The sequence below is a fragment of the Dermacentor silvarum genome, chromosome 3, assembly GCF_013339745.2.
Source record: "Dermacentor silvarum isolate Dsil-2018 chromosome 3, BIME_Dsil_1.4, whole genome shotgun sequence".
NCBI classification, from domain to species: Eukaryota; Metazoa; Arthropoda; class Arachnida; order Ixodida; family Ixodidae; genus Dermacentor; species Dermacentor silvarum.
Window position 1 is genome coordinate 184,154,890 of NC_051156.1, and position 15,776 is coordinate 184,170,665.

Consider the following 15,776-nt stretch of genomic DNA (forward strand, 5'->3'; position numbering starts at 1 on the left):
ATATCGATTTCTCTTTCTCTCTCACCCCTCCCGACGATCCGTATTAAAACCTTTTACGACCTACTTCCCTTGTTATCCCCCAACAAACCCACCTGACCTCGTTATCGATCCACTACCCTTCCTCGAACAACAACCACGCGCCATCCTGCGCACGTCGCCGTGGACTCCCGGAAACAACACCGCCTGGCCTGCCACCGAAAAAAAAAAAAAAAAATCGGGAAACGTGCCTGGGCCGACGTCCGGAATCCTGTGGACTGCCTCCCTTACGTTGTTTGCCGTGATTAATCGTGACCAATTCTCGTCACGGCGGACGATGCTCCCCGACCACGACTCTTCCGAAACGCTCCTACAACGGAATCTTGGACACCTTCTCTGCCCTACCCGTGCCGTGGCGTTCACTGTGTCGCTTGCGGTGAATGTCGTGAATCGTGCGCGTGCGCTTGCCACAGACCCAGAATTCGGTGTACGAGATTGTGTCGGACATGAACGCGCGCCAGGAGTTGTTCGACGAGCGGCTGGCGACGCTCGAAGAGCGGCTCGCCGCCATCCACGAGCAGCTCGAGGCGCTGCCGGAGGCCGTGGCGCGCTCGTGCGGCGCGTACTACGCTGCTGCGCCGCTGCCACAGCCGCCGGCGTCGAGCCAGTCCTACCCGCCGGGCTCGATGCCGCTGCCGGAGTGCGGCGCCGCAGTGCTGGGGCCGCAGCAACAGCCGCTGCAGCCGCCGTTACAAGCGCCGCTGCAACAGCCGCTGCTGAACCAGCCCCGCCACACGCATCTGCACCCGGACGACGCGGCGTCGCTGAGCAGCCGGCCGAGCTGGTCCACCGTCAACCTGTCCGGTGGAGCGGGGGCAGGAGGGGGAGGCGGCGGCGGCAGGCTGGGAGTCCTGCAGCCGCCCATGGTGGCGCGCTCGGGCTCCACCGAGAACTGACACGACGAAGACGACGACGAGCGTCGGCAGTGGAGCCCGCCGCCCGCCTGGCGGCGACAGGAGCCCAGCGCCACGGAAGGCGACGAGGACGAGGCGCCTCTGTTGTCGTCGCCGTCGCCGCCGCCGCCGCCTACGTCGCATCAGCAGCAGCAGCAGCAGCAGCAGCAGCAGCCGCCGCCACCGTCGCTTCAGCCGACAGCAGCCGTCGACTCCGCCGGAGACCAGTCGTCAGCCACGCTACGCTGTTCCGCGCGCCGGTGCCACGATTGGGGCGGCGCGCGGCGCTGGCCGGTCTGAGACGGGCCTTCGGCTCGGCTTATTCTGCCCCCTGCGTGATTCCGAGCGATTACCTTAGTTCCGTGTCTTCTTTCTTTTGCGCGAATCACTGCTTTAGTAGATCTCGCTTCACCTGCTAATGCTGGGCTGTGCGGGACAGATGCTCTGAGGGGCTGTGCGCGCGTAGCGGCGTTGATTTGGCTGCGTAATATGGATGTCAACTGGCGGGAGCTTAGCGTCAAGGCAAAAGAGATAGTTTGTCTCGACGAGCGTGTTTCCGGTTGTGTCCGGCATTCGTTGTGTTGAACGAAACCGTGTCGCTTAAATTTAGTTCCCGGAAATACGTAGAAAGTGAAACTCTGCAATCAAAAGTGCTCTGTAATAGCGAATGCGAATTTTAACAAGGGAAGGCTGATAGAAGCGAAGCGCGATGTGAGCGACCGGGTGAAAATGCTCCGTATTTATGGCCAGCGGAAACAAGTGCACCACTGTTACAGCCCTCGACAACATTCTTTAACGGATGCATTTTTGAAACGATGTCCTGAGTGAGCATATCTTTGCCCAAAGTTTACTATAACGATGTCTTCCAGAATTTGTTGGCCACTAAAGAAAAAAAAAAAGACTTCAAGAGCTTCCGCACACTTCGAGATAACTAGAGAAGCGCTTCCCGTCACTGCGTCGAGAGCGGAGCTTACGGAACATTACTGAGTGTGTATAATGGGAAAATACGCATTTCCTTTAAACGAGAGCGGGGACAAGCATTTGTACATTGGTCGTTATAAACGAGATGTGCCGAGAAGCGGGATCGTTATGTCGGATCTTTCAGCTTCATTTGTTCTGCCCCGTAGCAGTTCCAAATGCGTAAATCTGCACGTTTTCGATGAGACGAGGGCCTTCGAGGTATGAAGACGAAGAATCGCATCAATTTTCTCGCACAATTACAAACGGCGACATTTCAGAGAAAGCTTACATAGACAGGCAAGGTCACAGAACGCGTAGTGAAGTGCCGCATGCGTAGACCGCGTTTCCAGAAAGAAAGGTTAAATGTATTTACTTAGAGCGAAAGAGATTAGAGGAAATGTGCATCTATTGCAACACACGCTGACCTTCTCGAGAAGGAAGCCTAACTCCCGAATTCGCAAACGGGCCTCGACTCGACTCTCCTCATCAACTCTGTCGAGTAGAGGATTGAGCCGCTCTTCGACTTAAGCAATCTCAGCGCTTCACTAAATGTCTTGGGCAACTTGAAAGCCATAGTTTCGTAATCGGAACTTTCGCATTCTGCTGGACGGAACTCGAACGGAGGGGCGCTTACCAAGCAACTCTTCGTCACGGGAATCGTAGGCCAGAGTTCTCGAAGCGCACCGACTGATTCAGTCAAAACGACTCGAGTCGATTCGATCCGCGTTTGCGAATACGGGGCTCAGAGTTAAGAAGCCCGCGCAGCCCTCCTGATGCCGAGCGCCGTTCTTATAGAGAATTGTAGTATCCACGCTTGCTCGCGCTGGCTTCAATCTTGGACGGTGTGTGTGTGCGTGTGTGCGACAACTGCCCTCCTGCCTTGACTGCTGCTGCTGCGCTGCGCGCGGGGAAAACTCTGTGCGTAGTTTGTGCGCGTGTGTTGTGCTGTTGTGCCGCCGTCACCGGGGACAAACGTTCGACGTGGTCCGACAGCCCGTGCGAGACGTGTTGCGGTGCTGAGAGAGAGACTGCTCGACTGACCGTGACACCGAACTATCTCGTATACACAAGAGTCTTCGAGTGTTTCGTTCGTGTCGTAACCTGGGCTAGACTGTACATGTATAGCTCTTCCTTCGCCGTCTTTGTAGGAGGCGTCGGGGAGGTGTAACACACACGCGGAATCAAAGAAGAAGAAAAGCGTGAATGTACGACCGACTGTATATCCGCGTTCTTCTCGGTACGTGCGTTCGTTGCCTTTTGCAACACTGACTGGCACTTTCTTTTGTTTGGCATGCCTTGATCGGCGTGCGAGTGAAAAGTTACAGGTCGTCGCAGAGCGAATGTGGCCGCTGCTTACGAAGAAAGCCTGGACACAGCGTTCCCATTCTTAGCATACATTGTTAAGCAGATAGGCGTAAACGAGGGCTGTATACGTTCCGTTTTACAACGTTCGTGGTTGTATAATTGCTCCTGTGTTCCCCCTTTCTTTGCTGATTTTTTCTTTTGTTGTTATTGTTGCTGTTACTACTTACCATAACGCAAGTTTTCAAAGCCAATTCGTTATAATTGTTACGCGGCATAAGTCAATTCGAGCGGCATAGTCTGTTAAGGTATATACAAGCGGTAATATTGCTCACTTGTTTGTTACCCCGTTGCTACTTCCTGAGTTCCGTTCCTCTGCCTCTGTAACCTTGCCCACAAATGCCTGCGGAAATTCGCTGTTCTTTAAGCTTAACGCTCTATAAAACGCTCATCCGCTGAAACCTGGCATTCCAGAAATATCCTAGACAAAAGCGTCTCGGGAAGTCACGGAACGAGTCGTATAGCGTTATAGAAATGTCTTACGTCTGAATCTGCGTTGTTCACTGAACATTTGTGTCTTACCGACACAGGCAGTTGTGATTTTCAGTCGTTCGAGTTTTCAAAGCGCGCGGTACACGTGTGGCCTTTTGTCAAAAGCTTCGAAGCATCTTCAGTAGGGCCAAGATCTGGCTTCGGGCCGTAGTGCACAGCGTTCGAAACAATGCTGAGCTATCCGAATCTCTGATGAGGAAAAAGTAGCGCAGTAAATAGACAACGCACCCACGAAGGGAAGACAAACACAAGCGCTTGTCTGGTGTGCGTTGTCTTTTTATTGCGTTAATTTTTCCTCATCAGCAATGCAAGACCAACTAGCAAGAAATGGAACAGCGCTGTTCGTGCCGATCTCTTGGGCTTTAGCAACAAAAACTTTAGCTCCAGCACGCGACGCAGTGACAGGCCCAGTTAATTCTTTAAAACTCTAGTATAAACGGTCTATAGAAATCCTATAGACCTTTTGTTAAGCCTACAAATAATCTAAAGACTAAAGACATACGTCTATTAAGTCTAAAGATAGTCTATAAATCTTCTGTGACGTCTGTAGATATTTTCCGTAGATCTCTTACCACAATGTCTATTGGTTGTCGGTAGATAGGGCCCGGATTTCTAGTGGACTATTTTCTATGGGCACTTGGGATGTCCTTGGTTAAGAAAGACAGCTAATGAAATAGACTTGTTGCTGTCGGCAGACTGTATAGATATCCTGTAGACAAAAGTGCAAGTCTAAAGGAAGGTAAAATAGTTTATGAAAGGCCTATAAACATTTTGTGTTTTGTATCAATCCATTTTTATAAAGGCAGCCCTCACTGGCTTCGAAGCTTTTGTTGAAGACGCTACTTTTGCTTACAGTAGGCAACTATACTACTTGTTGAAAATGCGCCCTACAGCGGGGATGACCGCGTTTGTGCTGCGATGGAAAATCTCGAGAGAGCCCACTTTAAACTTACAGCATCCGCCAACTTGTTCAGATCGCAGGAGGAATTCTCCTTGGAGCGCACGTCCATAATATTAAAAAAATGTCAGACTACAAAAAAGCATAAAGGTTTTCTATGAAACCGTAAGTCCGTAGAGTCTCCACAGATGCTATGACTATCTACGGAGTTGCGGTGATGCTTTCAATACTTTCTGTACGATATCCGTAAGTTATGTACAGCCAAAAAAGGTATATATTGGAATGCCAATCACTGAACGTCTATTGACTTCTTAAATATATCTTCATAAACGTTGCAATGTATAAGAGCCCCTACAGCGTGCCTGTACACAGCCTTCTGACTCATTACCTTACACGTGTTATTTACGATGGTCCATAAATTATTATTTATAAATAACTTTCTTGGAAGTCCATGCGCCAAAGATAGAAAGAAAGAAATAGGCCTATTAACAATTATTTGTCTGCAGATAGTCTCTAAGTTTCCTAGAACGAGGAATGTGGCTGCGAAAAAAAAAACACGAAAAAACACACGTCGACAGGACATTGATGCATATCGACCAGCGCTTGTCCTGTGGGTGTGCTTCTACGACGTTGTTCTTTCCCGCCATATTTATTGATTCGGCATGTTTGACCAACCAGTTAAAGGCAAGCGTTCTACGCTTGCACTGGTAAATATGAAAGTAAAGTAATAGGCGAGTGAATTGAGCAGTCTATGCAGCCGCTCCGAATCTGTAATCAGAAGGGCGGTGCCAATGCGCCCCGGCAGACCGAGAAAAGTTTCTCTGAAGCATGAACAAAGGAGTTCTTTCTTTCCTTCTTGTTCTGAAGCTATCGCGCCGCTTCCGCGCTCTGTGCAAGTTTGTCGGGAGCTGTACTTAAGAGTCCATCAAAAGGATCGAAGCGGCTATCGGCAAAGACCTTAACTTACGTGCCTCGGGGGACATAACGTAAGCTTTCTTGAAGCACAAAGAGTTTTATGGCTCTCACACGATCTCAGTTTCGCTCGCTTTTTTATACCGGCCTTTTCTTAAGTCTTCTGTGTGACCACCAGTGAATACAACTGCTTCCTGTTGTTAAGCCGGGTCGGCGTAGAAGCTAGACCCCGAGTGGTGTTTACTTTCCATTGTTCTCTACTACCGGGATCCTTTTAGATGTTACCGCTGACGGCCTGGTAAGCTTCAGGAGCCTCTGGATTAGCGTTTTATGGTGGATTGGCTCGACCTGCCACTAAAGTCACCCAACCTCGGATAATTCCTTCAGGCCTCCTTTAGCTAATACTACCTTGCGGATTTCAACGCCGATCAAGAAAGGAAAACGCGGAGATCTACACTTTCTACAAAACATGTAGCAGCGAATACAACTATTGGATAAGAAATGACGGAATAAGAGGAAGTAAGAAATGACCACGTAAGCTGTTTACCGCCACTAACGAAAATGTTTAAGGGTTACTAGAAAATTATACGTTTCTTATACATTTCGTTTCTATAGAAGAGCAGTTAGATCAGTGTTATCCTAAAAAAAGACTCGGCGTGACAGAAATGATTTGAGAACAGAAGTTGTCGACGCCACTTTGATATCTCGGCACCAACATCTGGTGACGTCACAGATTCTTACACTTCTGGTGAATGCTAACTGTTTGGGGAATACAAATGAGATTCATTTGCATTCGATAATGCACAAATATGAGGACTTGATCGGGCAACCTTTTCGAACTTTCCGGCTCAGATAATGGCTCAGTTAGGGGGAACTAAAGCCGTGAAATCTTTGACATCACAACGATGTCAGTGGCGCCGCGGTTTGGACGCCAGGTTCAAAAAGGGAACTCTTGCCTTCATTTCCTGCGCCAATATGCGATATTATTTTTGGCTGAAAAAATAAAGAGAGCCTTGAAGGAGTTATCTACGCATCTATATTAATTCAGTATTTGTCTTTAAGCGTCGAGCACCATCTACATGGTGCTTATTGTGAATCAAGACTAGCTTCTTGGTCACGCTAGCGCTAACGCTTATTTGGTTCGTTTCACTATTTCCTCACATGAACGTAGCCACTATCATTTAAACTGCTTACGTGTAATTATCCACTTATCATCCGAACCAGTACACGCTGCAATGAAAAAGAAACCAGTGCACCTGCTTTTAATTATCTTCGAGCGAAGCCGAATTTCGGAAAGTTTCGTCGTCAATCCGCCGGCAGCGAACCATTTTCATGCGCTTCACTTACGTCCATCTGCCCTATCCTCAAAAAGCCCTGCCAAAATCGTTTTCAGTAAAAGCCATTTTCTGCTCTCGGTGACCTTAAGCGACGTCAAAATAGCTGCGCCATCACTGTTTCACTCAGGCAGAGTGCTATAAATATTGACAACCTTCCTGCATGCCTTATGGACGGATCAAGCTAAATTGACTATAGGCGACGTACTCGGCATGCTTACTTGTTGGAGTTTCACTGGCGTACTTGGACCAGTGAAATACATTGCTTCTTTCTTTCGTGGCCGTTCAGAAAGTCCGTGTGCTTTTCTCCTCGCTTTTATATTTTAAATGTACATACCAGATATTGGCATCCTTATATTGTGAGCTCCTTCAGCGGTGCACGTCACCAGCTGCCATGGTCTCTCTAGTCCTGCGTTATTTTTTTTTTATTCTTTGCGTTTATGTGTGCTTTATTTTATCAACTTTGTTTTAGTCGCACTTCCACAATAAATAAAAGAAGACTCAAAGATTTTAAACTGAACGGCGGGTCAAGACATCTCTTTCGCAAATATTTTTTTTTTTCCGTGAACATTGCTCTTATAGATATTTTATTCCTATCTTGGCATGTAACCCGTGTCGCTGCAGCTTACAAAAAAAAAAAAAACGTTTATCGTTTTTGTTAAAAAAATTACAACTACACTGTGCTGTCATATTTCATGAGTGTTGTGCCGCTCTTGAGTCGTGCGTTGCTATTGTCATTAACCAACTGGGCTCAGAAGGAAACCTTGTTGGCATAAGCACGTCTCTTTCAGCGCTAGCATCGCCGTAAATCTGATACACTAACATTCTCTAGTGTGGCTCTCGCTTACAAAGTCATGTAAGGTGATAAAACGATAGTAACTGCGCGCAATCTGCCCATTCGTTTCGTGCGTCGCTGTGCACGACAACGTTTTGTGCTCCGATTTCGACCACAGATGTGCGCAAGAAACTTAGTTCCCACTCCGGCAAATTCAGGGCTGCCTGCTCGCTCGGTAGATAAAAGCTGACTGTCCCAACTCTGAAGATTTATATAAGGGCCGGGGATCGTGCACAACCTTGTTGTCAGTTCTAAAATCTTCTTGATGAAGAAACCAACGTTTGCGAACATCTGCGACACACGTAGACCTGGGAACGCTGCTATGCTAGTCATGACGTATCTGCTAATTTCATCGCTCTATCTTGAAAGCAAAAGAAACAAAATTTGAAGAAAAAAAAAACGTTCTCCTCCCCCAAACAACATGTCCGCTGTGAATTTACGTTCAAGCAAATCGAGACAGCTTGAGTTTCCTGGTGTTGCTGTTTTCCTATGTCCGCTGTCAACGCCGTGTGGTGTTTTGTTTTTATTTCACTAACGCGCTACATAGTTAAGTGCGGTACATTACCTAACACGAGCTTGTTGTTGTAGGATGTTCGGTGTTCTTGTTTTTGCCGGTGTTGTGTGCAATTGTTGGCGTGACCTTACTGGAATTTGCCGCCTTGTCATGCAGTGTTTGCCGTTATGTTCCTGCGCGGCCCCATGGGATCTTGTCACATTTCGCACAGCAGCAGACGCTCTTGTCTAGTCATTGGTGATACCTTTTTTTATTCTTTTGGCGTGAGATGTGTTCACCAGATGTCATTTTTGTGTCTAGTCCCTTCAAACCGCTGTATAACGTGAACCTGTGTCTTTCGGTCGTTCCGAGGCGGTCCGGCAGGGCAAGCGCATAGCGAGGAACAAACCAATATGGCGGCGACCAGGAGAGGCGGCGACCTAAAGTAGTGAGAAATTTAAAAAAAAAACGGGAAAGAAAAGAAAGAACATCGGCAAAGCTTGACGAGACATTCACCTTCGAGCTTGTTCATCTCATAAAGCATTCCTCGACGCAGTGTGACACAGTGAAGAGCGTAGGGAACTGGTGACGGACTGAAGCGTATATATATTTTTCTTCGTCTTTAATGGAACCACGCTGTGCATTTTCCGCATCGACGGACAAGCTTGTTTTCACGTCCGGACGCCGAACTACTGAGTGGTGTTTCCTCGTGTTTTCCTCTTTCTTTTTCTTTTTTCTTCGTACGATTCATCCGGCAAGCGAGATAGCGTGTGTTGGAGAAAACAGCGCTGCGTTGTGAAGAGCGTTGTTGTTGATGTTGTTGCCGAACGTGTGTGTGTGCGTGTGTATGTGTGTGTGCGTGCGTGCTGCGCTTTGGAAAGAGTGAGAAAACAAAGCACACAGGGAGAGAGGGCGAAGAAAGAAGAGAAGCGAATACCTTGGGTGCGAGGAGAGACGACACGTGTTGAACTATACACCTCGGGCAAATATGTAAAAGTGAAACGCGTGGCGGCCGTCCATACCGTTAACAGGTGACAATGTGACACCCACCCACACACACACATACCGCAACTCTTCATTACTTACACGCGTAATAAAGACGAGATCGTGCGTGCGTACACGTGAAGCTTGTCCGCGCACCTTATAGCAAGGTGGAGGAATCTACTTATTACCTATAAAAAAACAGCTCGAGCGTACTTCCTGTAGCTAGCTAACCGACTTAGCATCGAAAACGAAACTCGTGTACATATATATAGCTGCAGTGGTGACGTCATCGCTTCCACTCTTTCTCTCTCTCTCTCTTTCTCTATCGCCATTGCCGCCATGTGTAGTGAGCTTGTCGCGATGCGGCATATCTGCATATAGCGCTTCGCATGGTGGTTCGCGCCAGGGCACGCTAGGACAGTTGATATTGCAAGGCCTGTCTGCCTTCGACGATAAACATTTCTCTCTTTTATCTCCCACCTCTAGATATCAGTTCTTCTAGCCTCCCTATTATTTTTTTAGTTAATTCGCTCGTTTTGCCACTCGTCAGACGTGTCCTTTCCCTATTTTAGCGTGCGATCAGGTCAGTCGGTGCCTAAAGTAAGCACTCGCGAAGCTCTCGTTAGGCACAGCGTGCCGCGTTCGATATGTTCAACGGCTCCCAGCTTGATAGCGAACGTCACAGTACTGAAGCAATGTTGGAAACAGTTTTTGAAGCTCAGACACCTAGGCAGTATGATACAAGCGTTCTATTCCGCTGCTCTAAATGCAGTGAAACTAATATAAGGACCATGGTTGAACGTCGGCAAAGTTTGCCAGAGGGGATAGTACTCATAGTCATCCTTGGGGGAAAAAAAGAAGGCGTCCCTTCGGGACGGAAATCACGTTTGCGGAAATCACGTTTGAAAAGCTATGTTGCAATTTCGGGGTAGAAATGTACGATGCTATCAGGCTCACCGAGGTCGGCGATATTAACCATATACAGATTTACGATTCGTATCTGCGTGTTTTGGAGGCATTCGTCGGAATCATTTATTAAACTGTTAGAGATCCAAAGGACTCTACAGGACTCTACATTGGGGGGGGGGGGGGGGGGGGGGGGGATATCTAAATGAAATAACAAGTGACGGAGCACTTGTTCAGGCTTGACATCGAACTGACATCACTGATATCAAATGACATCAAATTGACGTCAGAATTCGAAAATTGTAAGACGAGCCCAACGTGTGTCACTCGCATTGTTCGAGTTAGTTCATCAGCATAGTGATGGCTGGCGTGGATGACTGAAACAGTCCGCCACTCAGTACGAATAGGCAGCTTGTAAACTTTTTCTATGCGCAAGCAAAAGTAAAATTTCAGAGAAATGTTGGCTTCAACACATACACACATGAAAAAGGGAAGGAGCATAAGAAAACAGTAAACAGGGTCAGCGTTCACAAAACCGTTCTTGCGCAACAGACTGTTCGTAAGAGAAGGCATAAGGCTAGCGTGATGTTGGGCAAATTGTTAGTGAAGGCAGTGGGAAAGCTAATGGAAAACAACACTTACATACGAAAAGCTTTGCGAATTTGGCCCCAGAACAGTACACTAAGCAGCAGAGAGCCATTCTGCATGCAAATATATAGTGCACTTTCAATTTGGTTTACGTTTCCATTAAAGTGGGTAGGGTAAGCCACTGGGAAAAAACTTCCTGAAGTAGTTTACCACATTTTGCGTAAACTTTCTTTTTTTTTACTTTTATTTCATTTTAGGTACTGCTCCTGGAAAAACCAGTGTATCCTGAAATGAACTGCTTAACTTATCCTGCTAGAATACTGTAGTGACCATAATGGCACGCTTTGTTTCTTTGCCAAACACTGTCTGTGTTTCGTTTTTGCTTTGCTTCGTCTTTTTATTGTTAGTTGTATCTCAACTGTACCGTCTCATTCATTTGAGCCCCTTTTTACACTGGTCCTGTTCCCGTTGTTATTCGGCAATACGGTTTCGAGTCACACGCTCAATTCTCGCATTGTTCTACTTTAAGCCCTAGCCAAACTGCCCGCGTAGTCTAACCTAAGTATAGAAAGATTATCAGAAACCTCGCCCCCAACAGCAAACCAGCCTCTTTCCATCAGCAAACTTTCTATCCATCCGGAGTAAGTCGGCTCTAATTCACTTCTTCGTCTGTTATTATTCCTTGCTGTTCCTCGTTTCGTTTTTTATTTATTTTTTTCTGCTCCTTCCATGAACCGTTAGCGAAGCCTTCTGCAATACGCGAGCTTAACGACACAGGTATGTGCCAATTCAGGCAGCTCAGCGCTCACGTCGCGGATTACTCGACTTAGTTCGTCGCTCGCTCGCAATCACCAAAGTAGCTTCGCATTATCCTTACGTTTGGCTTATTAGAAATTTCCACGTACTATAGTGTACTTCGCTTGCTCTTTCGGACTCGACTATAAACCTGAGGAACGTCAGGTTTCCAGTGCGACATCTAGACTACATCGCATCTGAGGACAGCCTCACTGTAGCGCACTCATTCTTTGATCTTGATTTCGCACCGTTACACGCGCGTTATAGTAACAACTTTTTTACACGGAGCAGTATGTAATTAGCTTGGAGCCATCGCTATCACTCGCTCTACATCTCTCTTTAGTTTTTAGCTTTGTATTTCCTGTACTGGTGAAACAGCGTCCTTAACAACCAAACAAACAAAAGTTCTTACACTCACTTTCGTCATAAACCTTAACCAAGGACCTCCATTCAATTATACATTTTGTTCAGTCGGAGAACGAAGAAAGTTTCAGCTTGTATTGACATAAATTCTCACTCAAGTGTATAGTTCGCGAATTTTAACTTGAGAAATAGCCTTGGCATTCCTGATACATTCATTTCTTATGACCAACTGTAGTCATAGTAAACAGAAGTGGATGAAACCTTTCTCTTGACAGATCTATTTTTCAGCGTTAGTAAACAAGAACGCTAGGGACTGAACACTGCTTTTAGCAAACAATTAAGCGCTATTGATACACATGCAACTCTACGTCACCGCTTCGGTGTTTTGATGGGCGGTCCATATATTCTTATCATTAATACTGCGTCAGGGTTAACGTGACTATAAGAAAAGACTCGCGGGGTCCCGATGTATAACAAGCCGTTTTCCTACAGATTGTTCTTTTTTTCTCTCTCTTTCACTGTCATTTACATTAGCAGAGAAATCACGCAAAATTTGTTGTTACTTCAGTCACCCCAAACAAACCTCATTAAAAGCAAGACAGTCCTCAAGCTATATTCCCACAAGCTTGTTTCTGTTCTTATTTTCTGTCACATTTTCTTTCTTCTTTTTCCCCTGGAAAGTAACTATAACTCGGGTTTGCATGTCAATGCCTTTCTGATCTGGTAAAAGTCGTTTTCTTAAATGCTTCTGTTCACACGAAAAAGTTGCTGCACGCTACTGTGAACAGTAAGTGAACGGTTGCGTTTGCTTAATTGACATTTTCCCTTTGCTGTTTGCATCCGAAGAAAACCGTGGCCCTAGATTAATTTTTAGAGCTATACAGTCCTTAATACGTGCTATGTGCATAGAAGCGGCTCACCACTCCGTGCTGTTGAAAACCCGCCCGCAAGAAGAATGTTGACCCTCGCAACACACGCGTTCGTCATTAGCAAAACCCGAGGGCCTCACAGACGGGCTTGTAATATACTGAAGCTGTAGTGCGCTTCGTTTCTCTATAGGGCATCGTTGCTTGCGTCGTCGAATGCACGAGCCACACTCTCCCTTTGCAAGAAGTCTTTGTATACATATATACATACAATATATTTACATGCGCATGCTATACCTACGTTACTCCAAAAGACGCACACAGGACGTCTTGTACATGTGGCAAAAACAAGTAAAACACGAAACTGAGAAACAAAAAGAACCTTTCCCGGAGAAGAAGAAAAAAAAATACTGCTGTGAAGACGAAGGTCGGGGAAGCTTTGTACGCCCTCTTCGAGTCTGTATTGTGTGCCTTTTTGCCGTTTTTCTTGAGCATATTTTTTCATATAACAGTGTACAGGAGAAAAAATAACCACTGTAGAGTAGCGAGGAAAGGAAAGATTGAAACTTTGCCCAGCCCGATATGCGTTCCTCAACAAACAAACAAACAAACAAACAAAACAGAAAAAAAGAGGCGTGGGAAGTTAGCGTTTCATTTTGGGCCCGCTTGATGCTTTCTATAAGTGGCGCCGCTGTTGTTGCTGGTATGGCCCGTTGCACTGTTTGGCTCACGCAGCTTGTTCGGGTTGGATGCCTTGAAGTGGGCTTAGAAAGAAACAACGTCAACTAAAACGAAATGTTACAGCTACCCGGGGGTGGTATCATCTGGGACAATAGGGACACCACTGGCTTCGTCGATGTGTAAAAGCATTGTTGTTGTTGTTGTTGTTGTTTTCGTCTGTATGAAGGGCGGAAGAATGTTGTGCTCGTTTAAGAACTGTCTACATATGCTTGCCTTTCTGTCGTCTTCATGTCGAGTGATTCAACGTCACTGTTGTCCCTAATGAAGTTGCCGTGAACATACCTTCACTTACCAGTGTTTTGTGCAGCAGAAACTTGAATTGGCCTGTCATGCTCTATAGAATAACCGATGTTAACTTAAGAGCAGAAGAGGAAAAAAAGAAATGGGGGGAAGGGGATGGTGCGGTAATGGATGCACGCGAATGAGTTCCAAGAGTTGAGAGGTGGTTGGGTAGTTTATTAGCTTTAGAAGGTGCAGGGTGTTCACCGGCTCTCCTATAAGAAAATGCAAGAAAGAAAGTCCGGAACGTGGAAATGACCGCTGTCTAAAATAATGCGTTAAGGCACACTCTCAGAAGATTGACACGATCATGAAAAAAAAAAAAAAAACTGCAGCTGCAATGCAGCCGTTTCTTTTCCGTTCATTTTACGCTAACCGATCACGTGTCGACACAGAACCCGTGCATCCAACTCGAACTCGCTTTTCACGAGCTTTGATCGCAGGCACAGATGTAATAACCGTTGACCAAGCGCTTCGCGTCTTATTTCGCGCGCTATGTATACTCGTTCTGCATTGGACGTATGAATTACAGAGGGCGTGAAGTGTGTGTTGTTCGCGCTGTAGCCGCAAGTCTCAGGAGCGATCCTCGATGATTTTGACATTTCAGTAAATCGCGCTTCGTTTCGCTGCCGACAAGCAAAGAAAAAATTAAACATGCCGAAGGAAGAGGGGAAAAACAAAATATTGCCTCAAGTCTAAGCCCTCGAACACAACACTCTTTATTACTCTATCCTCGTTCTTCTTCTCTTTCGTGAAACGTTGCTGGGACAGTAATAGAGTGACAGTGTTTTCGGAACTGCACGTATATAGAGCTCCGATTGTAGTTTCATCTTCGACGTGCGTTCAATTTTTTTTTTTAATTTTTTTATTGGAGCGCGACGCTGGATCGCGAAAATAAGCACACCTGTATTACGTTCCTTTAGTTCTTCTTTCTGTCGCGAGCATTTCGTGATAAGCACGAGCATTTTCGTGCGCCCGTGTTCTTTGTGAGTTTAGGCCCTTTTTTTTTCCCCTTTTTTTTCTTCTTCATTTTCTTGTTCTTGTTCGGGTGTTCTCAGCGGGATGTTGTATTCGGGCGCCTTTTGAGAGTTTTCACAGGTCACCAAAGAGGTTCGTACATTCTTGGTGGCCACGTTTTTTCAAGACTGTGCTGCTGTCACCAATGGAAGACAGGAGGCTCTGTTATTAAAGAACAATTTAAAAAGAAAAACTGTGAAAGACCCGGTGTATGGTGTTTTTTTTCTCCGGCCACGGCGTTCTTGGTTGCTGTTCCACAAAATGGCACTGAGCGCGCTGTGAATATTGTTTCCTGCTGTGAAAAGCATCTATGGTAATTTTAACCTAATTGATATTTATGTATATTCACCAATTTTTATTTGTAGTAAAAGAAAATCGCGGGCAGAAACCATCGAAGGTGATTGTGAAAGCCAGCGATAGCGTTCTTGTGTGACCTGCTGCATATATATCCCCGATCAATCCGTGAATTACGAAGCCATACGGGCACATCAGCAGACACACGAACTGGAAATCTCGCTGCCAACCATAATGCCGGATGATACCACGATACGATATTTTTTATTATTATTTATAGTATACAACCGGGTTTTCGAAGAAACCTGTGATATCTTATTGTAATCATTCCACCCCAGATGGAACTCCGTAGCAACCCCCACTATCCCCATTTTCCTGGCAGCCCTCAACACAGAGGTGTCGGTTGCGGATGGAGCGCTATCGATTTAATATAATAGATTACATTTAATTTGATAGGTTATACATACTTGACAAGGGTTATACATACCCCTTGTGTCACCTTGGCACATCAATTAAAGGGGATTGGCTAAGAATAGGCACGTACCAAGATCACATTATACACAGTGCCGATGTTGTCCGCTCGCTAAGAGGGCAGCCAGCACATCCATAGTGGCCCAAGTTGACTCTCCTCCTATAAACGGCCAGAAACATACAAACTGCAAAGTGGGGTAGGAGAAGAGCCAAAGGAAGATGTCGCTGTAAATAAAGAAAAAATCACATCGACAAAG

General features: G+C 46.2%; 1 protein-coding gene across 6 annotated transcripts in view; it reads left to right on the forward strand.

The window, feature by feature from the left end:
* Window positions 1-14,947, forward strand: part of LOC119446224 (small conductance calcium-activated potassium channel protein 2-like) — a 462,613-nt gene extending 447,666 nt beyond the window's left edge. For 5 of the 6 annotated variants that reach the window (XM_049664009.1, XM_037710591.2, XM_037710592.2 and 2 more), the window contains one exon: window positions 450-14,947. In XM_049664009.1, coding sequence (XP_049519966.1) covers window positions 450-932 — 483 coding nt within the window. In that variant the 3' untranslated portion in view covers window positions 933-14,947. The remainder of the gene's footprint in view (window positions 1-449) is intronic. The other variant, XM_049664012.1, reaches the window with a different exon arrangement.
* The last annotated feature ends 829 nt before the right edge of the window (window positions 14,948-15,776 follow it).